This window comes from Lycorma delicatula, chromosome 12 (genome assembly GCF_047948215.1).
Source record: "Lycorma delicatula isolate Av1 chromosome 12, ASM4794821v1, whole genome shotgun sequence".
Classification (NCBI taxonomy): Eukaryota; Metazoa; Arthropoda; class Insecta; order Hemiptera; family Fulgoridae; genus Lycorma; species Lycorma delicatula.
The window spans coordinates 31,514,893-31,541,334 of NC_134466.1; the positions used below are offsets into that span (position 1 = coordinate 31,514,893).

The 26,442-nt window shown below is 28.5% G+C and overlaps 1 protein-coding gene across 1 annotated transcript in view; it reads left to right on the forward strand.

Annotated features, from left to right (window-relative positions):
* LOC142333290 (ATP-binding cassette sub-family C member 4-like) overlaps window positions 1-26,025 on the forward strand; it is a 92,550-nt gene extending 66,525 nt beyond the window's left edge. The window contains exons 20-28 of the mRNA XM_075380312.1: window positions 784-890; window positions 2,192-2,318; window positions 4,725-4,892; window positions 8,615-8,754; window positions 12,716-12,961; window positions 18,179-18,348; window positions 20,657-20,786; window positions 23,352-23,462; window positions 25,698-26,025. Of these exons, the coding sequence (XP_075236427.1) occupies window positions 784-890; window positions 2,192-2,318; window positions 4,725-4,892; window positions 8,615-8,754; window positions 12,716-12,961; window positions 18,179-18,348; window positions 20,657-20,786; window positions 23,352-23,462; window positions 25,698-25,715 (1,217 nt within the window). The 3' untranslated portion in view covers window positions 25,716-26,025. The remainder of the gene's footprint in view (window positions 1-783; window positions 891-2,191; window positions 2,319-4,724; window positions 4,893-8,614; window positions 8,755-12,715; window positions 12,962-18,178; window positions 18,349-20,656; window positions 20,787-23,351; window positions 23,463-25,697) is intronic.
* Window positions 26,026-26,442: the final 417 nt, after the last annotated feature.

Sequence of the window (26,442 nt, forward strand, 5' to 3'; positions counted from 1 at the left end):
TGTGTACTTTAGTTATCAGAAAGTACTAGTTTTCTATACAACTATTGATACTTGGAGCATATGCCTCAAAATGGCTTTGTTTTATTCTCATATGTTTAACTTTGATGAATACCCTTCTGTTTACTGATTAAACATAAGATTGTCTATTTTTTCTGTGTTTGTTATTTGTAAGAGAATTTAAAAATTGTCTACTTGCCTGAAAATATCAGTAATTGTTTGGCTGTCCAACAGCCAAACAATTTGAGATTTTTATATATGAGATTCCCCCCCCCCCCCCAGAAGAATATGAAAAAAGAATTACTTAGGTTTCTCAAAAATATATGAGACCTCAAGAAAATTCAAAATCCTGTAGAAAGACTAACTGCATAAATTAAACAATGACATATTACTAAACAGTTCTTTTAAAAGGGATTGAAATTAGCCCTAGTTTTGTCCAGTAAAATCTTCAGCAATTAAATTTACTGTCATAGAAACGGAGTCTCTAGTTGGACTTCTACAATAAAGTTTTTGCATTTATAGCATGATGAAAATACCTGACACCATTTGAATTAAATCAATACTTTTTCCTTCTGTGCTGATTCAGTGATTCACTAAAGAGCTTGTATGGTCACAATATGAATCTTGTTGATCTGGCACAGATATATTAAGTAAAAAATAATTTTCATTTACTAGATCTTTTATAATTTTTTCTCTTCATTATACTCTTATATTTATCTTTCATCATTAAGTATATTCTTATTTTATTTCTATTGATTGCTTTTTTTATTCTATGCGTATTTTCAGCTCGAAGTCCTGTGTTTTCACATCTTAATTCAACATTACAAGGTTTACCTACAATTAGAGCTCTTGGTGCACAAAAAATATTGCTGTCAGAATTTGATAACCACCAAGTATGTACTACTGATCATTAACTTTTCTTTTTTTTAATGTTTATTGTATTTATTTACATTAATTTTATTTATTAATTTAAAAATGTATCATGTAATATGGTACAATTACACCAAAACAGTTACACTATACTAAAACAAGCATTATGTCAAAGCCCTATAGATAGAAAATAAAAAAAATCCCTTATAGCACACCAGAAAGTGGAGTTAGATTTCTCCGGTGCTAAGTAGGTGATAAAAAATATTTCCACCTTAAAATTAAGAAAAACTTCAAATTTATTCAATAGGGCAATGGTTTCATGTGAAAAAAAGTTTCACTTGTTTAGCATATGACAAGCCCATCATCTTACAATTCCAGCAACATTTTTGGTCATATCAAAAATTGTTTCAGACAAAACTTTTAGGTAATGTTTAGAGGACTAACAACCACTTTAAACAAATTCGATACTATCGAATAAGGAGGTAATATTTTTTTATCTTCAAATCCCCATTTTTTCCCACCCACTGAGCCAATGGTTGATATCAAAAATCTTTACATAGATAAGTTTTAGGCCCTTATCCAGAGAGTAATAGGAACTTTAAACGAATTTGATATTTTACTTAATAGGAAAGTTATAGAGATAATTTGGTTTTTTGAAAAAGTCCTCCCATTTCCACCTCCATGGTTCGATTTTGCCCATTAATGAACTTGACCGAGATTTTGGGTCATTATATTTTATTACTTAATAATCCATTGATTATTAGGTAATAATCCTTTGACATTGTATTACGGATGAGGTATGTAGATGATATTGGTGATATAAAATGAAATCATTAAGAATGCATACAAAATTATTAATAAATAATTACACGTATACCACAATAAATTAACATTTACACACAATTGTGAAGTAAACCATACTATTAATTGCCTCGTCGTAAAACTTGTAATGGTAAATTACAATAAAATTGAAACTAATACAGAAAACCTAATAATTAAAAAGTAATAATAAGTAACTTAACGAATTACTATATACTAGTATTATATAGTATTTATTAATCGGCCGGCCTCTGTGGCACGAGTGGTAGTATCTCGGCCTTTCATCCAGAAGTCCTGGTCAGGCATGGCATTTTCACATGCTACTAAAATTGGCATTCATCTCATCCTCTGAAGTAATTCCTAACGGTGGTCCCGGAGGTTAATAAAAAAAATAAGTAGTATTTACAACATTATATTTATTTTGCTTTTTTTCTATTCTTTAAACATTATCATGCTTAAGATTCTCTGAATGTTAATCAATTTAAATCGAATTTTTTTTTTTTAGGATCTTCATACAGGTGCCATGTTTCTCTTTATTTACACATCAGCTGGATTTTCATCAATTACAGATATATTATGTTTTATTTTCATTACTTGTGTTACATTCAACTTCTTAGTATTTAAACATACCGGTAATTTTACTTTTTTTTCTATTATTTATTACTATTAAACCAATTATTACTTAGTAAGTTATAATTTTTTTTGGTTATTAGTATCAGATTACTTATCTGATGTTTATGTACTAAACAAATTGGGGGAAGAATATAAGCAAATATTAAAAACTATTCAAAACAAAATAATTTTATCTAAAAAGGATATATTTAAAGAACATCTTTGCTGTTTAAAGTTGTCATAAAATGAGGATAAAAAGAGAATTGAGAAGTGTGAAATATTACAGACTGTTCATAAAGTTATGTGATATTAATTCAGAACGCATCATTGTAATGTATTTATTAAACTACTTTAGTTGATTACATTACTGTGGCCATTCACATGCAGAATGAAACATATAGGTCACATGTTACATCATTCCCCATTAGTTAGTAGTCTCACAGTATTAAAACATGATATATTCATTAGTTCAGCATGTATCTACTGCAGAACATTATCTAATGATTCATTATGTTCAGAATGACAAAAAAAATTTAGAATTAACTTTTCTGTTGGTACATTATCAGAAAATCTATTATTTATCATTAACAGACTGGGTTTCATGAAGCAGGTGCTACATCTAAGTTTATTCATCAGTTTTACATGATAATTATAAAGCACTCATCAGTAATTTGCTAAGTTCTCCATAAAAGTCGCTTAGGAATATTTTTCAACAGATTGGATCTTCTCTCAGTGTTGATTATAAGATTGAAAACAAAGCTGAAGTTTAGTTCACACCAGATTTTAGACCTGTTAGTGATTTTTTTTTTTTTTTTTATCTAGATGAAGCTTGATTTCTTATATAAATAAGAAATTAATTATTCATACTCTACTGTTTATTTTAGTAATGTAATCTTATGATTACATTAATGGTCAAAACAGCAGCATATGAAATTCTCAGAATTGTTATATTTCTGAAGAATAACATTTCCTTCTCTGGAAATTGGTGTGTGGTTTGTAGTTTCTTGATGAAAAGTTCTTAAACTATTTTTCAATTAGGTATTAACTGTTTTGTATATCATTAAAAAGTAATTATGCTCTTTGTGTAATTGTTAACAACAAGAAGCTGGTTATAGGGAAATAATGCTGCATGCCTCACTGCCAGTTCAGTTATGCTGGTGTTACACAAGCATTACAATCAGTTACTATGTAAATTCGCTTGAATTATAACCTTTAAATTTACTGAAACTCTCATATCCTGATTTCTGTTTATGGGTTCTCTGAAACATTTATCTCAAGACTGACCCGTATATGTTGGATGAATTTTTTAATACCAGTAACTGAAAAGAAAGTTATATCAAACTTGTGAAGAAAAACATTGTCTCCTGTAAATTATTGAAGATTGTCATTTATGAGGTGTGATTAAAAAATATGAGTAACAAGAATTCTGTTTGTAATTCTGTGCACTGTTTATAATCTGTATCAACTCTTTCAGCCATATTAGACATGTAGTTCAAATTTGACAACTGAAAAACATATTTTATTTTGAGTGGTGATTTATTTTGTTTGCAAATGAAAGAACAAAGAATTTGCATTACACATTGCGTTAAAAATGGAATATAGTTCAGTGAAATGTTGAAAATATTGTAGAAGACTTTGGACAAGGTTGTTGTATCAACACTAAAAGTTTATAAACGGTACAAACAGTTTTAAGAAGGCCATGAAAATGTTAAAGAAGTCAAAAGGGTTGGACGTCCTAACACAATAACAACAAAATAAAGGTCATTGTGATCAATAATAGTCATTGAATCACTACTAGAGAATTTGCTGAAGATGTAAAAATGTCTTTTTCCATTTCTTTTTTGGCTCATGTGAAATAACTTTTTTGATTGATGAGTTATTCATCTCAGATTCTTGAAGCTTGTACATGGAAATGGGAATTTTGTATTGTATGAAAAATACCATGGCTGACTACAATTCCAACCTGGGATTTAAATAAAGATCGCTAATTAAATTTAAAGCTATACCATAAAATGCTTTCCATAAATGTTTTGAGATTGGAAGAAACATTGGCATAAGTGTGTCACACCTCTGAATGTTTACTTCAAAAGAGAACAACATCAATATAGAAGAATAATTATTTTAATAAAAATTAAAATTCTTTATACTTTTTTGATCAAACTTATACTTAAAAATATTTGTTAATCAACTGTTTTAAATTAATAACAAAGATGTCAACGTACAAAATTTTTAAAGTTGCATATCTCATTTTGATTTTTTTTTTAATTACAGATGTCTGTGTCTCTTTACATATTATATGATCATTAATTTGATATTGTGTTGTTATAAAAATTGATTGTTAAAAATTTCTCTGATATATCTTTTTTAATTTAATTATTTAGATTTTAATTTTATTTTAAAAAAAATGTATTCTTTGATTATTGTAGGTGTTAATGGGGTGGGAGCAAGTGCTGGTCTTGCTATAACTCAGTCTTTAGCAGTTGCTGCTGTTTTGCAATGGGGTATGCGAGCCTCAGCTGAAGTTGCTAATCATATGACTTCAACTGAACGTATTTTAGAGTATGCAACACTTCCAAGTGAAGAACCTGATCCAGGCAAGTTTTTTTTTTTTTTATTGATAATTTTATTAAAAAATTAATTGATATCATCAGGAATTTATTCCCTAATTTATGCAATATCACCCTGATAATGTATACCTTACAAGATATGTCTCTAAAGATTTGTAATCAATTCAGCTCTTCTGGCCAATACAAGTTCCAGTCGTTGCTGTTGTTATAGTCATCTATTATTTGTCTATTATTTTATCCACATGTAGCTTTTTCCAATATATTATTCACTCATACTTATTGAAATCTACATTCAGTTTGGAGATAATAGACTGAATTTATGTTGTTTTTCTTAATATAACTTGTAACATTCTTTTTTTAATTCAATTATACTTAAAATAGCAAAATTATTCAATTGTTTATATGTGATAACTTTACAAAGTATAATTATTAGAAATGCTATAATAAGTGAGGCGTTTCTGTTATTGTTTTATTTTAATTGCTTTTATGTTCATATCTTATACATAAGAAATAGTATTCTAAGTAAGAAAATCAAATTATTAATTATAATTTACTTTACAATCTTGGTTTGCAGTTAAAAATATTTTAACAAGGAAAATAAAATAATCAATATTAAAATAACAGTATAATCCATCAGTCCCTGCAATTATAATAAACAACATTTAAAATAATTTTCATTAGTAAAATTGTACTGATGAGGTCATCAACATTAATGTTAGCTAACACTTTGTGTAAATTGTAAACTTAAATTTACTCCAACTTAAAAAAAACTGAAGTAAAAATAGGCTGAATTTATGATTTGTAAAATTAAAAGTTTTATTATAACATAAACCTACACAATAAATACAAAATTATCATTTCTTGGTTGCACTGAAATATTGAAAAAAACAATATAGAAACAAAAAGAAATGATGTACATGACTGTTTAAAACTATATTAAGAATTCCCCCCTCCCTATTACTGAGCTAATATTTTAGAATCTGTTTCTTTTTTAAGCAAAGCAAATTAGTAATCACACAACTTAACACCAGCAAAATGTATATTCCCTTCCTAACAAGGGATAAGAGTGTTGTTGGACAGAATGCAATTCAAAATCTGATTACGTAAGACTTAATCACTTTAAATTTAACTAGTTTATGCTTGAGTTATTTAGCTGTAATAAATGTAAACGGAAGACAGTGGAAGTATTGTTTTAGATCAGAATCACTTTTGGTTTACTGAAATATAAATTTGATTTACATTGCCACCTTATATGCGGCATGTTTTATACACCACATATAAGATGACATATTTTATAGGCCGCAATATACTGCAATAGGCGGTATATTTAATATAATCAGCCCTATTTTTACCTATTGTAACCATTATAAATTTTGACTAAAATAGGCTCATAGGGCTTAATTAAGTTGGTTACTTTGTATTGTATACTTTTTATTTTATAAATTTTGTATTATGTTGATGGACGATTTTAAAAATGCAATGTTAAATGGATTTATTAAGAGAAGACTGATTGTGGATAATCATGGCATAATTAGATGAGAATAAACTGTTTTTTGATGATCAGTTCTTATCACGCATTCTTGCTGAAAATAAATTTTATCATAGTATGACATCATGCTCACATTGGGAACAAACTTTACCCACAGAAAGCATTACATTAGTGTGCATACACGCATTCACATAGACTGAGTAATGCTCAGGAATAGTGGTTGGGTTAGACTTGGAAACCATCGATAAGACAGTTTATATTCAGATTCGTCAGTGTGAACTTCAATCCAGTGATTTTGCTCATAAAATGTTGTTCCGAAAACTGATAAAAAAAAAGAATCTACATTTTATGTTTTATTCTTCTTTTATCTATAAAGTTTGACCTTTTTGAAATATGTTGCAAAAGGAAAATAATTTTTTTATGGTGATAATTTTGTTTCGTCTATAAAGTTCTGACAAGCTATCTTACTCCACATGAAGTTACATTTATTTTGTGAAAAATAAATTTTTTTTTTGTAACAACTGTGCTGTGAACTGAACTGAACCGATGTCGTAATACGGTAACTTATTTATCCATAAAAAAAGAGGATACAGATATGAGAAAATTTATTATTGAAGATCTCTGTGCAATAATATTTCAATGGATCCATTACAGTAGTACTAATCCATCGACTATTAATAAAGAACTATTAAAAGTAATACACTTGTTATAATATTAAATTATATTCAAAATTACAATAGAATTAGCCAATGTTTACGCTAAATCTGATGTATCTGACAGTAAGATATTCCAATTAGATTTTAAAGAAAGCAATCTTGGGACGGACATAAACTTATCAAGCAGCATAGTCTTAGTACATTGTTTTGTAAATCCCAACATTAGTAAATTCATTTTTTTTAAACAAATTCTTTTAAAAATTAGTATTTTATGTTTGTACAAATTTTTTTTGGTGTAGTACAGAAGTTTACACTATTACATTTGTGAAAGTTAAACTTGTTCTCAGTGGGAAAAATTTACATTCTACTTTCAAAAAGTAAAACTCAATCAATAGTCATCATACCTTGAGACCAAGCCTTAATACCCTTATAAAAAAAAAAAACATTATACTTGCTTGTTAATTCAAAATATTTTCACATATTAAAAATAATCATGTTTTCACTTTTTTCATTTAAAACGTTACGAATTTTGTCTGTTACTCTTTAAAAAAACTACTTGACCAATTGAGAACTTGAAATTTTGCAAGAACATAGTTTTTATACTTGTAAAGAACATAGTAGTATTGCCATTATAAAATATTATACTTTTTCAAGAAAATGGCTGTTTTAATGGCCTCCAGTAAAACCAGATTATGCTTCTTGCCAATAATCAAATTTTCTATGGCCAAATTGTTGTAAAATTGAATTTGAAGACCACTTGCAGTATTTTAAATTGATTTTCTACAAAAAAGGTCTCTGTCTTTTTCAGTATTTATTTTGATTATCAAGAAAAGTAGCTTTAAAAGTGCAATGGTATACGGCACAGCAGTTCAACCAACTCAAAATTATTGTGTGTACAACATTACTGAATGCACCTGCCTCAGCTTAATTGATAAAAAAACAAAAAAGATAAAAAATAACAAATGAAGTATGGTCACATTCTCTTGGTGTTGTTGGGCAATGCTAAGAACCATTCAGAATACTTTTTCCTGTATGAAGGATGGATAGATAACCAGCTATAACTACTATTTTTAAGATGCGGACCGACTACTCAGAAACCCACATGCTCAGATCACTCAAAGTTTTGAGTCCTTTGTTGACCAGACTATTGTTCTAAAGAAATTACAATACACTAACAGTGTTTATAAATTGAACTGAATTTAATTGTTAGTTATCAGTATTATTCTCGCAAGCATGAGGATAATGAACACAGTGAGGGCCCTGGCTAGACAGGAAGGGCAAGTGAAGACAATTCAAGCAAGTGCAAGTGATGGACAGGAAGGGGGAGTCCTGGCTAGCTAATAAAATATTTTAAATAGTTCCTTTTCATTCATGCATAAATAAGTATTAATCAATCAAATTTTTAGCAATGCACTTCTCACCATATGACTAACCTTATTGGTGGACGATTTTATAAAACTTGCTTGTAAATTCCTTTAAATGTAAAGTCACTATAACATTAAAACCAATTTTATTTTCACCCATCATCTAGTTTTTCTTAAAAGAAAATATTTGTAAGTTCAGTTAAATTATTCATCTTTATATTTTTAATATCTTATTTTTAGGTTCTAAAAAGGGTAAAGAAGGTGTTGGTAATTGGCCTAGAGAAGGTAGAGTTCAGTTTAATCACCTATCTTTGTGTTATTCAAGTGATGAACCTCCTGTATTAAAAGACATATGTTTGGAAATTAAACCTCGTGAAAAGGTAATTTTATTTTATGTTACTAATAAATATATGTATAAAAAAGTTTAAAACTGTTAATTTTTTTCAATATATTGTATATATTACATATAGAGTTGCACTTTTTCCTCCAATCAACCAATTGATTGGTATTAATATCCATGTATTATGTTTTTATTGACATAGACATATGAGGCACACATCGCAGTTTCTACATCATTCTCATAATTAGTGACTGTATTAACAAGTTTATTTCTTAATTTTTTATATGTATTTGTATATTTACACACACACACGCGCGCGCGCGCATGCACAATGTTTATAGAAAGTTGTGTAATTGACTAAATATTCAATCATGAGATTTTCACTGGAAACCCCATTTTAGGGCTCCAAATCTAGAAAAGTAGTTTTCATAATATATTTGTTCTGTTTGTGTATCCTTGAAAAGAGCTATGGCCTTAAACAATTTGACAAATTGATCTAATTTATTATTTGAATATAATTCTTTAAACCTATAATTTATATCTTAGCCATTATTTTTGAAAAGTTGATATTTAAGGTGGTTTACACTCCCCCCACCCCAAAAAATCCTCCCAAAAGATATGAAAAACGAATTTTCTTAATGACTTCAAGAATTTTCTGGGAATTCTGTACATATAATCCTTCTTAAGCTTGTTATTTAGCATAATTACCATTCCTGGAAAAATATATAAGACCTGCCCTGCTGGTGGTAATAAGTTTTTTCTTGTGATTTTTGGCTTAGTAGTGCATTTTGTCATGAAATATGTAATAATCAAAAATTTAAAAAAAAATACTTTTTACTAAAAAGTTATGATAATATGAGAGTTGTTCAATAAGAGACATAAGACTAGAAAAATTATTATGTATTCAGTGACAAAGAAACTGACACTACTTTTCAACATAATGTCCGATTACATTTAGTTACTTGACCCATTTCTGTGAGTTTTCTTATTCCAGTAGTAAAAAAAATTGTTCACCTTGGTGTCTGAATCATTCTTGTACCACATTCGTGTCTTCCTCATTGTTTCTGAATATGGTGATACCATGTTAAAACTCTGAGAGGACTAAGCAAAAAAATCTGATGTTTGAAATCGTAACATTAAGGTGGATATAGCAACACCTCCCAACCCAACTTTTGAATAGCTTCCATGTTTCTCAAGCAGTTTGGGAGCAGATATTTTTGTGCAGAAGTTACACTTTTTTCCTTATTACATAGCATATCACAATACTCAGTGTTGATTGTTCAATGTTCTTACAATCAGTCACCGATAAATTGGGCCTTTAGAGTCCCAAAATACCATTACCATCACTTTACAGGCTGATGGTAGGTTTTGAATTTTTTTCCTAGCAGGTGAAAAATTCCATAATTTGCCATTTGGATTCTAGCTCAAAATGATGATTATAAGTTTCATCACAAGTTATTATGAAATTTAAAAGAGCATTTCACTAACCTTCTGTCAAAAATCATTATTTAAGTTCTGTATAAATTTGAATTCAGTTGTCTTTCTGATTTTAATTAGGCTATTTCAGAACCCATCTTAAACATGTTTTATGGTAATTCATCTTACCGTGAATAATGTAGTGGATAGTGCTAATACTTGGATAACAAATTTGTAATTTTCCTAATTTTTGTGCTTCTGTCTTTGCGATAAGATCATTAATGCAGTTTTGCAAAAATCACTTAAAGTTTTACTGGTCTTCTGCTATGAAAATCAGTGATACTTGTTCTGCCCAATTTAAACTTTTCAACCAACTTATAAAAATTTGTACAGTTAATATACTTTTTACCTTACTGTTTTAACATCTGTGTGTAAATTTAGACTAATTTTTTTACACTCTCAGAAAAAAAATTTTATCACACCGTGCTGTTCTTCCATGATATACAATTCAAACTAAGTCAGTATTTTGAAATAAACAAAATGGGTTATAAAAATGGAAATTCATTTCAAATGGTTGTGTTTCACATCAGGGATGCCAACCTGAGTGTCAGACAGTTTCAATTTTCTATTAAATAGTTCATCGTTTCATTTGTCTCTTTAATTTATTTATTAAATGACTCATTATATTGACAAAAATTTACATCTGATATGTATACTACATGACTTCCTTGTACGCCTATTAAATTATTTTTTAAAATGAAAAATACATAAAACTTTATTTCATTAATAACTTCTGATAGTTTTTTTTTTCACAATCAGTGGTTATTAATTATTAATAAATCAATATATTTAAATTAAAAAAAAGGAGATTAAGTTGGATTCGAATCTATGTGCCTTCCCCTTGTAAGTTCCAAATATTTCATTAATTAAAATTATATTTGGCTATAACTCTGGAACCAATGAAAATAAGCACCACTTATCATATATCATTGAAAAGCTCTCAGTGAGGGCTTATTACTGCAATTAAGAAAAAGTCAAATCTAAAAAAAATTTTGTTTGGAATTTGGGCTTTTTTGGACACTTTTAGTTCAGTCAATTGCAGTCAAAAGGGGAGATACATAACTAGATGTTACAACAGTCCTAAATCCAAAATGTCAACATCCTACGGTCAAAATGGATTCAGGGATGGTCAAAATGGATATTTTTGTTGAAATCTGAAAACTGAGATTTTTCACAATCACTTCCTTACTTCGTACAAGTAATTAAAAATAGTAACCCTAACTATTTTGAACCTGGGCCCTTTTACAACATTGCTTTGAATAAAAGAATAGTTAACCATCATACCAGAGTGAAAAGCAGTAGTAATATTTAATTATATACCTATTAACAGTTATGTAGTCTAATACTGATAGTAAAACCAGAATGAAATGCTGATCATAGAATTTTACACATATAATGTTATAGCATAGATCTATAATTAAATGTGTAACTGTATAAGGTAGTATATAAATTTCATTAAAATTTCAATTTTTTATTTAAATTCATTATACATTTTTTTATTCAAATTCAGTCAACAATTGACATAATAAGCATGTGGTTACTCCACAATAAGCATAATGGCTGAAGTGCAAATTGAATAGAACTGTGCATACTAATCCATAAAAACAAAAAGACATGCATTTTACAGTTATTTAACAAATGCATATTATTTGCTTATGACTCCCATTAAAGCCCATCAGGACTACGAACAGGGTAGGGAGTGGTGTGGTGACTTGAATTGTCACAAGGTGGGCATTAATGGATGCATGGTGGGCATTAACTTCCCCTACGGGGGTTGGGATGTTTGCTTATGGAAAGTGCAATCTGAAATTATGATATTATTTATATCAAAATATATTTACCATAAATACAATTTTTCTGGTCATGTCAAGGAATTTCTCATTAGTAGTACAATCTTCCATTGTATCATTATAGATGTTGAAGTATGAAACTCTTCTCAAGTAACTACCCTACCTAACAACAACAATCTCATCCTTTCACGTTTTCAAACAACCTCCTTTCAGTTCAGTTTCACCACTACAATTTGAATAGGCACTTGGAATTACTGATATATATGAGTATTAACCCACTTGTTTTATATGTAACAATTTCTTTGAAATAGTTATAAATTGTATCACCTTTATTTCAATAGACTCATGCTGGTATTCATTTGCATATTTGGTTTACTAAAATATGTAGTTAATGGAAAACCACTTATATTTTTATTTTTTACAATAAGCTTGCTAGGTTGTTTGAAGATAGACGGCCTCCATGGCACGAGTGGTAGCTTCTCAGCCTTTCACCCAGAGGTCCTGGGTTCGAATCCCGGTCAGGTGTGGCATTTTTCACACATGCTACAAAACATTCATCTCATGCTCTGCGGAATGAATTGCTTGACTGCAGACCTGGAGGTAAAAAAAAAGGTGGTTTGAAGATGACTATGACTATGTCTCCAAGTTAATTACAATGTAACCTTAATATATACTTACTCTTTGTATATTTCAGATTTTAATATTATTTTAACAGTAATGTGTGTTTTCGTGCAGGTCGGGATAGTTGGTAGAACCGGAGCAGGTAAATCATCATTGATTCAAGCATTATTCAGAATGTCTCCTATTGAAGGACAAATATTAATTGATGGTATCGATACAAAAACACTAACTTTAGAGTGTTTGCGCTCACATATATCAATTATTCCACAAGATCCTGTTTTATATTCTGGTACGATGAGACGTAATTTGGATCCTTTTGAAGAGTATCCAGATTACATATTATGGAAAGCTCTTGATGAAGTAATGTTAATTTTTTTTATCACGAATCTTAAAAATTATACAGATTACAGAAATAAATGTTGTATGCTCTTATTATCCAGATAATTACCATTTGTATGCAATTTATATATAGAGAAATGATTTGATTGTTACTATATATGCACTTCACTAGCATAGCATCATAAAACAAATAGTTCAGTATGACAAAACATTATATGATTATAATTATGTAATATTAAGTGACTCATGTTCAAACAATGAATCATATTTTTCTTCCAACATATTTTGGAGCTAATTATCGACTCCATCCTTCAATGTATTGTATGATAACACAGTTGCCAATGGCACCATTAATTTAAAGTTAACCCCTCAAGTTTGAAAATACGTATCTTATATTCCATTTATGTTGTGTTTGATTTTTTAATTTTTCTTGTCAAATTTATTATATTTGCGGGTTTCATATTATTTAAGTGTATTGAGATCTTGAATTTTTATGCTAGTGTAACGTTTACATGTTGTGGGGATAATGACTTCATGTGTGTAGGCAGAAATACTGAATCATACCTAATCCTCAAAAACATGGTGAAACAGAATTAATGATGTATTCATTTCATACAATTCTACTCTTACATTCATTGATTTAAGCATACTGAGTTTATTAATGATGCAGTTTATATAGTCTGTCTGTCCTATCTTTGATTACCACTACTTGGTTATCAGGAAACAAGATCATGATTATTTATTGGACCTATATGAATTAAAACTTAGTCCGCACATTTCTTCTTGTCAATGAATTAGTTGTCTGAATATGCCTACAACGTTTATTTAAAACTTACATCATTTCAAAGGAGATAAGAAGGTTCACCATCATTGGGAAACTATTTTTTTTTAGTTAGTAAATAAAAAATAAAAAAAAATAGTTTCCCAATGATGGTGAACCTTCCTAACTGATAATTCATTATGGCAAATAATTTCTTGCAAGTAAATTAAAGAAAATAGAATTTTAAGATTTTACAGAGCAAGAATTTAATTATTAAATTTCAATTTTTGGAATTTTATTAATAGTTCCCTTCTGGTGATAGATTAGATTAGGTATCCGGGCTAACAGCAAGTTATTCAACTTATTTTTGGTAAAATGTAGAATAAGTATATTTTTACTGAACATTTAACTATTTTCAGCAATGCAAATGCTTTGAAAAACTGTTAAAAACAATCTCATTTGAATCAATGGTAAGTAGTTTTGTTAAGTTAACTTATATGTAACTTTTAGGTGATATGGGTACATTAATTATTCTGTAGATGTAAATTCTGAAAGTTAATGTTAGGGATAATTTTAAATGTTTTGAATATACTGGGTGATTCAAAAAGGACTTAACAATTTTAAAAGCATACAAAAATTTATTAAAATAACTTACATATTCAGTTGAGATCTCATTTCAGAGAAAAAGCACATCAAGTTTGTCACTCAACATTCACTTTGGTTAGATATGGCTTCCATTTGTAATGCGACATATATTCCATCTGAAGTTGATTTCATTCCAGACTGTAGCCAGCAAGTCAGACATTTACCTCTGCAGTTGGGCCGTTAATTCAAAATCTTAGCTCAACAAGAATCAAAGGGTGATACTTAAACCCGATCTTTAATGAAACCCTACAAGAAAAAATTTAGGGGGTCAAATCTGGAGAGCAAGGTGGCCATGCAATTGGACCTTTACAACTAATCCAATGATCTGGGAATCAAGTATAAAGAAAATTCAAGTATCAGTAGTGGCATGTCTTGTTGATAGTAATGGTGTCCATCGTGGTCGTCATCGTCTAAGTTATGAATTAGAAAAATTTTGAAGCATGTTCAGATAAACGATACCATTTATCAGTTTATTTTTGCATTTTTCTTCCTCCTGCAAGCACATTCCTGCAAAATGCAAAAAGATCCTGCAAGCACTGGCGGCCAAATTCAGTAATAATGAACTACATGACTCCGTGATGTGTTTTGCAATGAAATTAGACCCCAAACGAATCTGTAAGTTATTTCAATATAATTTTATATGCTTTTAAAGTTGGGAAGTCCTTTTTTGAATCGCTTGATATTTATCTGCCATGCCTGGTTTCTGTTTTGAAATTCTGACTTTGCTTTTTGTGATGGCAGAGAAAATTAATTTTTATTGTGCTTATAGTCATCTGTAAAATTTAATTTTGGTATATTTTAATTGATTTTAAAAAACCTGCTACCAATTGCACAGGAAAATGCTAATGAAAATAAAAGAAACTATTACTGCCTTTATATAGGTTTGAAATGCAACACGCACTGACAGGAACAAACATGGAATTACTTGTTTACTGCATGTGACAGAATTTGTACGAGCAAGTTAGAACAAGCACCAATAATCCTGTCAATTCATGTAGGATTGGAAAAATTACGTTGTTTAACTCATACAGATCTAAAGTCATATAAAAATTGACTTAAGCATTGATAACTTAATAATTTAAATACATGTTTGAGAAATGCCACATGACGACGTAAGCTGTAATCTAGTATAAAAAAAAATATCCAATAATTGGTTTGTTTATAATTCATGTTCAAAAATTAAAAATATGTTTGTTTTTTTCTACTTCAATTTTATTTTGTGTTGTATATGTATTTCTTGTCGCTTTTCTTCGTTGATAGTTGAATAATAATGCTTTGTATATCATAAATACTCATTTGTTTTGACATATTTATTATAAGTAGTCATCAAAATGACACATTTAGTGACTGCTACACAGAACAAAGAAAGGTTCGAACTTGTATTAGTAAAGTAGCTGTATAACAAAGAATTTAAATCAGTTTTACTTCTTTTATTTTTTGTACTACTGGTACAAAACATTAAAGGGACACCTATATATTATGATAAAAAATGATTGTATTCAAACTGTTTTAACTTTGCTATCAAGGGACTTAGAGACAAATAAAAAAGGAAATTAAAGCTTGAATACTCTACTTTTTGAAATATACTTCAGCTTTCAAAAATCATCAAATTAAAAAAAAAATCAATGAAAAGATAAGTTTTAAAATTTGAAAGTTTTTCTTCGTGTTTTTGATCGAGCGCATGGGGAAATAAGATTTTTTCAGTTAACTGCGTTAAAATAGTTTGCAAACTTAAGACTTTAGCTTTAATTTCTTTTTTTTGTATGGTACTTCTTTTTTTATATGGTTTTTGGCTTTTGTTCATTTTGTGTCAAGGTATTGAAATCTTTAAAGATTGAGACGCAACATGTATCACCCACTCCCAACTTAACCCAAGATCCTCATCAGAGTTAAGAGTGACATATAAAAAAAGAAATTAAAGCTAAGGTATTAAGCTTTCAAACTATTTTAATGCAGTTATTTGAAAAAAATTTGTTTCCCCCATGTGCTCAATCAAACACGAAGAAAAATGTTCAAATTTTTAAAACTTTTCTTGTTACTGATTTTTTTTTTAATTTGATGATTTTTGATATCTGAAGTTTTCTGTCAAACAGTAATGCTTTAATTTTTTCTTTTTTATTCATCTCTTTAAGCCTCTTGGTTGCAAAGTTAGTTTGAATACAAATTTTTTATCATAAAATATAAGTATCCCTTAATTTTTTGTACTATAGTAGGTATTTAATTTTAGTTTGAAGTATTAGGAAAACATAATTTTTGCCATTTTTTTAATTAGTGATCATCTTCCTAGACCGCCTGAACGCTTCCAATATTCTGTGGGCCTTCTACTGTCCCCCTGAAGGCCACCAGCGCCCGTTAGAGGGTGTTATCGCCCACTTTGAGAATGAATGGTGTATGGTAACAAAAAATATTTTTTTTAAATAAAAAAAATTTTATTTAAAATTTATTTTATATTTAAATCCATATCACAAGTTAACCACTGCATTTAAAATGTAAAACCTTAATATTTTTACAGTCCTTACTCTTGAGTATTTCTTGAAAAACAAAAAAATTAGCCAAAAATGTTACCGCTTCCTAGAAAATTATAACTTTGCGGTATCCCTATATTTTTAAACACTTAATCATTTTTATAATTTATTGTCACCACTTAGGGGTTGAGATTACTTTTGTAATTTTTGAGAATTTTTGTAATTTCAAATTTTCAATGCTCAATGTATTTTTTTAAACAATAAAATCACTAAAATAACTTAATATCCTCCCCTGATGGGTGGCTTCCAAATTTAAAAAAAGATTACTTTTTTTTTTTTAATTTACTTAAAATCAATATGAAGAATACTTTAATCATTAAAAATTCCCCTGATGCATGAGTCCCCATATTTTCAAAAAGTCAAAAAAATATTTTTTGAAATTGCGATACTAGTATACTGATATTAAAAATTTTGTTTATTGCTTTATTTTGTTGAGCACCTTGACTTCAGAGATTAAAATTAAAAGATTTAAATATATTTAAACTAGTAATTTTATATTTAATAAAAAAAATTAATCAATAACATTAAAATTTTTTACAGTAGATGTTTTTTTTATATGCCAATGAAGAAATAACTAAAGCTTGCTAATTGAACATTTTTAGTAACTATAGCTTGCTAATTGAACATTTTTAGTAAATAGTTAACATTTTTGTTTGTTATATTGTTTCTCTCTCCTGGCTATTGAAGTTGACATATTTGAGCATTTTGGATTTTCATAAAGCATTTTTTCATTTAAAATTTTATATGAATGTAATCATACTTTTTATTTTTAATTCATCATAACTTTCATAACTTTTTTAAAATGATTGAATTGAAAAATTAATTGCCAATTTTTTTAAATTTAAAGATGGTTGTTGCTGTGATTTATTAAATCTTTTAATTGAAATTTTGCCGAATGGTAAGCTGAATCATTTATTCCAAAAACAATTTGTGCATTTATTTAACTAGACTTCTTTATTTTTAGAAAGAAAAATAGTTTTTACATTATTGAATCAGAAGTAATTAGCTTACAATTTCCAGTTAGAATGTATTGCAACTATTCAAAACAATATTGCAGCTGCTGTGTATTAGTAATTCATGAACATTTAAATACTTACCTTTTAATTCTTAACAAGTTTATCATAAAGGAATACAGATGTTTAAAAAAAAAAGAAAAAATATTTATGACAAAGGTACTTACTAGATTAAAATTTCAAATTTTCATCGTATTAAGTAATATCTTCCTTGATAGGGCATTTTTTTAAAAGTCAACATGTAATTTTTAATTGTGATAATAAATAAATAGTGATTTATTATTTTTTTATTTAGGTGGAATTAAGAGAGTCATTAAAAGAAGAATTTGGTCTTCAAACTCGTGTTATGGATGGCGGTAGTAATTTCAGTCTTGGTCAACGTCAGTTGGTTTGTCTCGCTAGAGCAATCGTTAGAAATAATAAAATACTTGTGATGGACGAAGCTACTGCAAATGTTGACCCACAGTAAGTGTTTCACATATGTATCTATTTATATTAAACAGTAGGTTTTTTTTTTAGTCTTGGGTAACTACAAAAGAGAGATGATAAAGTGCATCCCCAACAGTTTCAAAACACTGAACAGCTTAGTTTGTAGCATACTGTAAAATTGAAATGTATGGAATAAGTACAAAGTCTCAGAGTCATCTGATATATGTATAAAAATCTAGTTTTTGTGAGTCTATTACTTTTTCATGTAAAATCTGCTACTGGTTTTACTAAAATTTTGCATGAACATAGTTTTTATATCTGGAAAGATTGTAGGACCATTTACTGCTACGAATGCTTCATGTTCCAAGATGGTGGCCATTTTAATGGCTTTTGGTAACGACCATATTATGCTCCTTGATGATATTCAACATTACTATGGCCAAACAGTTGGTCATATCGAATTCTGAGACCACTTGCATTATTTGAAATTAAAGTTTCTACAAAAATGGTTGATATCTCTTTCAGTTATCAACAAAAGTACCTTTAAATATCCGATGATATATGGTGTACATTCCTTTAGATTTGTCCTTCACTTTCAAGCACCTCCAGTTTCCACTTGAAGTTGCTTTTTTGATGATGATAAATAAGGCCAACGCAAGGGCAGAATGCTTCTCATATGGGCAACTGTATATGGCTTGCTCCAGAATTTCCTGTAGTAACAATCTGTATATATGCACTTCAGAGAGAAAAGCTCTAAATATTGTATACAAGTCCATGGACTTGTAAAGTCCAACATAATCTGAAGCATACTTTAGATTATGTTGTTTACAAACTGTTCCAGAAAAAACATAAAATAATAAAAAATTGTTTTAAAAAATAAAAAAAAGAGAAAAAGAAACAAAGTACATTCATCTCCTCATGGTGTCATGGTGTTTGTCGGGAAATGCTAAGAACCATGCAAAATACTGAGAGAGCATAAAGTAATAAACTGATGCTCATACAAGATTCAAGATAAGTAATGTTGGGTGAGATTTTTTATTTTGCTAATGATTGCAGCAATCAATATTACCACTTAAAAAAGAAGTTCACTGATTTATTATTATTATTTTTGTTATATAGTAGTCATCAGGGGCTAGTATTTTATTAAATACTAGTTGTCAGGGTTCTCTTTGCTCACCCTTCCCATCTAGCCTGGTTGGATTTCCACTGTGTTCATTACCCTCGTGCTTGTGAGAATAATACTGATAAATAACAATTAAAGCCTGTTGAGTAAACTATCAGTGTATTACAATTTCTTCAGAGCATTAGAAGATTTGAAACTTTCTGAAGTGTTGGAGTTTCAGAATTGTTGAGCCCTTCTTAAAAATATTAGTTAAAAGCTGGTTACCTCCTTTGTACAGGTAAAAAAAGTATTTTGCATGGTTCTTAGCATTTCCCGACAAACACCATGACACCATGAGGAGATGAGTGTACTTTATTTCTTGCTCTCTAACAACATCTGCTTTTAACCCCCATTTCCTTATAAATTATGATGGCCTTTGCAACAATGTCTTTTTCATGACCTGTCTCAATAAATAGTAATTTTTTACTATTAAAAAACAATTCCCATACAGTAAACCTTGCATTGGAGATTATTTTCCTATTTTAAAGTACTTTATTCAATAGATCAGGATTATTTTTAGAGTAATTTATTTATAAATTTGGAAGCTTTTTTTTAAACAGGAATTTTATTTTAAATTTCCAAAGTAAACAAACTTCTTTACCTATTTAAACTAACATTTATATAGTTTTTTTCTGAAAAGAGAAGCATAATTCTGTTTCTTTGAACTACAACAAACTATTGTGGCCGGTAGTTCAAAGAGATAAAAGTTTTTTTTACACATTTGGAATGTATTTTAATGAAGGGGAAAAAATTAGAGAATAAAGTAATTCCTGATACAATATTTAAAACTGGAAATCTATAACAGCAATTTTAAATAAAGATTTGTTCCTCTCTTATTGTTTTTTACCTGAAATTGTTAGTGTGAGTCTACTAATTAAAATGAGTTAAAAGTTGTATATCATTTAAAAAATATTTTTTTTATTTCATTAGTCATTCCTCAAAATTATTTGATATTTCAGATTCTTGATCTAAACAAATTTGAATTACCCACAAGCCTGTCCTATCAATTACGTAATTTGTGCTGTTTATGTAATAATAAGTAACCACAGCTTATAAAACTTTGTTCCCTTGTTCTTTAAATTGATATATTTGAATACTTTACTTTTCTGTTAGTTTAAATATTTAATTTTGTTTTATACTATAAAATATTTTAATTTATAAATTCTTTTCTTTTTTTTATAGAACAGATGCTTTGATTCAGAAAACTATAAGAGATAAATTTAGTGATTGTACAGTATTAACTATTGCACACAGACTTAACACTGTTATGGATTCTGATAAAGTGCTTGTTATGGATGCTGGAAAAGCTGTGGTAAGTTTGAAACTGAATTGTAGCAATATAATTTTTGCAGCTCCTGGGTTGATAAATCTTCATTAACTGAAAAAAATAAAAATTGTTATAAATATAATTCGTAAAATATTTTATATATGTGTTCATTAATAGTAAAAACAAGCAGATGCCCAGTAATAGTCACTATAATGGATGATAACAAATTTTATAGGATGTAAAAAATGCCATGCCTGACCAGGACTCAAACTGGGAAAGGCAGAGATGATACCCACTACACTATGGAGATTGGGAGAGTGATTGATATATTGCCTAAAAGATAATTTGGCAGTTCATTTATTAATACATTAGATTTTATTAAAAGATTTAATCATCAAATGATTAATGTTGTTTGTTCCTTAGACCATCTTCAGTCTTGATCACAACTTATCTTTGGTAATTGGCCATTCAAACTGCAGTTGGATAATTTTCTGTCATTAACTATTTGCTTATTGGTTGGCTTATTGTACCCATTTATTATCTTAATCCACTTATCTCACAATTTTTTTTCTTCTGGTTTCTGCCCACATTTAATTAAAATCATTCATTTTTTCTCCTCACTACATATCCTAGCCACTGAATCCTTTATCTGCTTCTTTAAAAAAATTCATGAATTTTAAATTTTCCTATTCTGTATTGCTGGCACATGTCCACAGCATCCTTACTGATAATGATGCCAAAAATTCCCTTTGTGCAATCATCTAATTTTCACTATTAATATAAAAAGCTTTATAACAAAAACACATTCAGCCCCTCTCCACTGCTTCATGATTACTAAATGCCAAGGTTTTCTAAACAAGCTCATAACTTGTGTCTCGCGATAGGCAAGTGAGGATGCCGAACTTCAACGAAACAGGCCGATTGTAGTCACGCGCCACACTACTCTTGGTGCGTTACTTGAATGTGGGAGGATGCATGAACATATCAAGCAATCGGATTTATTATTAAATAATATTAATATTAAGGGATAATATTAATAAAAAACAGAATGAAAAAACAAATTGAAAATGAGTAAAAAAATGAACGAAAAATTAAAAAAAATTTTTAAATTATTAAAAATATAACAAACTTATCTGTAGTTTGAAAAACAAATAATAGTATGTAAAAAAATTAGGAAATTAGGAAATTAACCAAAGCTGAAAAATTGTAATAAAGAAAAGTTTAAAAAGTAAAAAAAATTAATAATCTTGGGAAGTAGAGAAACAATGCTACTATCGGATAACAAATTTATTGCAATATCGTGTTTTTCTTGTACAGTGGGAGCAATTATGGAATTCGTCGGTTTCTGCCTTTGCTTTTTGGTAGACAGAAATTTCCGTTGAGGCTCAAATTTTTGGCATTTCGTTGGCGGTTCTTCTGATGAAAACATGACACTTTGTGTCATAGAATTTGCCGCTCGCATGGTTGTTTGAGTCTGGACAATCATCTTACTAATCAATTCTAAGTCTGTATCCCGAATTAGCTTCAGATAGCACATCTCAGAATTGATTCATGATGCAGTCTTTTTTCCTTTCCAAATTTTTTTCTGTTTGACCTGTAAATTGAAAATAAAAAGTTTCAATTGAAATAATTTTTCAGTTATTCTGTTAATAATTGTTTTAAAAAATGTTGTTTTACCTGATAATTTCTCGGTATTTTGAAGATCTCTGTTATGACTCATTGCAAGATTGCATTGTTTAGGTATTTCCTGCATATAGTCATAAATCAATCATTAAAATCTATGAGTCACCGTAAAATGACACTTATTTCTGAGATCAAATTGAAAGAAACAGGTTATGTGTAGGGTTCCATAACATCTCTAATTCAATATAATTACAATGAAGTTTTTATTTTTTTGCTTTTTCAAGATTAGTTACATATTGTAATTATATTATTTTTTATTGATATTTAAATTTGATTTATTAATTTTTTTACTTTTTAAACTTTTCTTTATTACGATTTTACGATTTTTCAGCTTTGGGGTCAATTTCATAATTTTTTTTACATTCTATTATTTGTTTTTCAAACTACAGATAAGTTTGTTATATTTTTAATAATTTAACAATTTTTTTTAATTTTTCGTTCATTTTTTTACTCATTCTCAATTTTTTTTTATTAATATATTATCCCTTAATATTAATATTATTTAATAATAAATCCGATTGCTTGATATGTTCATGCATCCTTCCACGTTCAAGTAACGCACCAAGAGTAGTATGGCGCGTGACTACAATCGGCCTGTTTCGTTGAAGTTCGGCATCCTCACTTGCCTGTCGCAAGACACAAGTCAAGCTCATACCTGCTGTATCACAGGCCTGCCACATTCCCAGGACGGCCAGTATAATTTGCAAAATTTCCCATTCACTTGCATCACCTTGTATTTACATTTATTAACTTCATTATATGCCTAAATATTTTTGAAATACCTTATTATTTATTTTCATATTATTTTGATAAGTTTTTTTTTTAAATGTAATCTTTTCATTCTGAATAATTTCAAAATATGTATGTATTTTTTTGTGTAAAAATGATAGAAAAGGAACTAATTTTTGTTAATTGATTTCGTTACAGGAATTTGATCATCCTCACAATTTATTAAAAGATACTGATGGATATTTCTTTAAACTAGTTCAAGAAACAGGGTCAGTCATGTCTAAACAACTTGCAGAAATTGCAAAAATGGTAAGTATTGTTTAAATTTGATGTAAAATAATATTTAATATTTTAAAGGTTATTTAATTCATTGAAATGTAGGAAATTAGTGAGAAACATGCATGTAGTTTGTCTTATTGTGGTTCTCTTATCAATTACCGAAGGATCCACTTATTCACCTACAGTAAATTGTTAAAAGATATATCAATATTCTACACTGAGGATGGGATCCAAATCTGTAAGTTTTGAGTAATAGTAATTGCATAGATTCTCTTAAATTACAGGGTCAAGACCAGATCCACTAAATCTGTCTAATTTGTAAGCTATAAATAAACAATGCTAGACAAAGAATTAAATCGTATCATAGTCACATATTATGACATCATATCTAATACTGAAGAGTGAGCCTTCATGGACAAGATTAATCGTGTCTGTGCAGGTCAAAAAGGTAGCTGTAAACATTGCTGTGTTGTTTGTATTAAGCATTGGATTTAGGAATGAATTAATTTTGTTCAGTCTTATTGCTTTCTTAAGTTTGTTAACAGTGTGCAGTGTCATAATGCCTCAAAATTGTGTAAATGATGTGGATGTAAATTGTTATGTATGTGGTGAGTACTATAAAATCAAATAAAAAAAATATTACACCTTTAATTAAAAAAGCATACAGTATAAAACTGGTAATCAGGATAAGACATGGGCTCCTCATATAGTATGTAACTAATTGTTCTGTATATTTAAGAGGATGGCTGAAAGGTACACAGAAGGCTTTGCCATTTGGTGTACCTGTAGTTTGGCATGAATCAAAGGATCATGTAACCAATAGTTATTTGTGTTTAACAAGTGTGTCTGGAATTTCTAAAAAATCTTAACATACTGTAAAATATCCTTCATTGCAATCTGCAATCAAGCCTGTTGTACTTGAACTGTAGTGAAATTATTCCAGTTTCTGAGCCAATTGTGAATTTATGTTTAAAAAGCATAAACTTAATCAGTACTTCATCAGGCAGTACTGATTCTTCAGTACTGCCTGATGAAGAATCAGGCAGTACTGAAGAAGACAACAATGATTTTGATTTTGAATTATCTTCCAATAAGCCATATCTTATATCACAAGGTGAATTAAATGACTTGATTAGGGATTTAAATTTATCAAAAAATCAAGCTGAACTGTTAGGATCAACACTGCAGGGTTGGAATTTACTTTTAAAAAATACAAAAATTCCGGGCTTTTGAAGCCAACAAAAAAAACCTTCTCAGTGCTTTATTGATGAAAATAATTTTGCAGTCTTTTATTATGTAATTACTAATACCTCGGCAGTCAATGCTCACTTTAAATTTGTTTTAATAAAAAACCTTTTAATAGTCACCAAACACAGAAATAAACATTCTATGACAGACATTAATATAATATGGTAATAAATGAAATTATTAATAAATACAAAATATTTTAAAAAGTATAATATTAATTCATACAAGAAAGAACATAAACCTCTAATAAACAACTCAAAAAAGAGAATATCACAGTCATAAGTATGCTAGTTAGTTGCATAACTACGTTTAATTTAACATTAAAGCACAAGATCAAACAGTCTTATGGCTAAAGTTCTTATATGAGCAGTTGACCAATGCCAATCCTGTTAGATTTGTATCCATTTATTGCTTCATATCCTCTATTTTCTGTAGTAAACATAAGAATAAAAAAAATTTTCACTTTATGTGGAATAAGCTCTGCAAGGTAGAAAAGTAAAATTTTAAAAATTTAACTAATTAGACCTGAATGAAAAATATGAAAGTATGTATAAACCAATTTGTTAGTACTTTTCTGCTAATATGTTTTATAATGTAAAATATGTATGAATCAAATAGAAAAGAATGTTTTGTAGAATCAGATTATTATGAAAGGGAATATGTTTTTAGCAAAACAAAACCTAAGATAGGTAGATGTATAATATGTCCTTGATAAAGCGTGCAATCTAAAGAGTTTCAAACCAGTTCATGTAGTGTCGTACATAACTAATTCTCTGTTCAATGTTATTTTGTTTCCTCCATCATCAACAAAAACTATGAATGATTATGTATTCAAAGAAAATATGATGGTGAACTGAACCTCCAAAATTAAAATGTGTAAACAGTACGTTTCTCCACTTACAGACACTCATGAACTAAATGTAAATGTTGACATTGTAGTACTGTATTTGCTCATAAAATAATAATAATAATTATTATGTAAAAATATAATAATTCTTTTCTTTCATTTGTTTTCAGAATTACTTACAGAGATGATTTATAAGCTAAATGAATTTATATGTAATATTAATTAATGGTGCTCCTATTGACAATTGCAGACTTAAAAGTACCTAATAAAAAACAGTGTATTTATTTTAATACCATAAATACTAATAATAATGTATTAAAAACGAATTAAGTGCCAAATGAATTATTGTGCACCAAATTACTTTCTATGAGATTATGTACTGATATTTTTATCATTTTATTATGTTGCTTAGGTAATTGACATTTAGAGTTGTTTTATAATAGTGTTATTCTTAATTGTAATTAAGAAGGTTTTTAATAAATGTTGGATTTGTTATTTTATGGTTAAATTTTGAGCTCAAATTCCTTTGGTCTAAATTGATTACAGCTTAATTTATCTTCATGCTTCCTAAAATTATCTTTGCTGGTGTATTAGTAATTTCATCATCATAAACAAGGCAAAGACTGATAAACAAATTCAGTGTATATGGTGCTCTGGAATTATAATTAATTAATTGTAATTTACTGAAATAACTTATTTCAGAACTGCTTTCTTTTTTTTGATTACATTACTGTTATCATGTATTTCCATTCTACCCTTACTCTTGTTTTATATTGCTTATAGAATAATTCAAACTGTATGTTATTTTTTCATAGTGAAATATATAACACCAAATGAACACAGATAAAAAGAATATTGAATCTTCTCTGTTAATAAACATCAATACAAAAACTTGTTAGTAAAACCATGTGATTT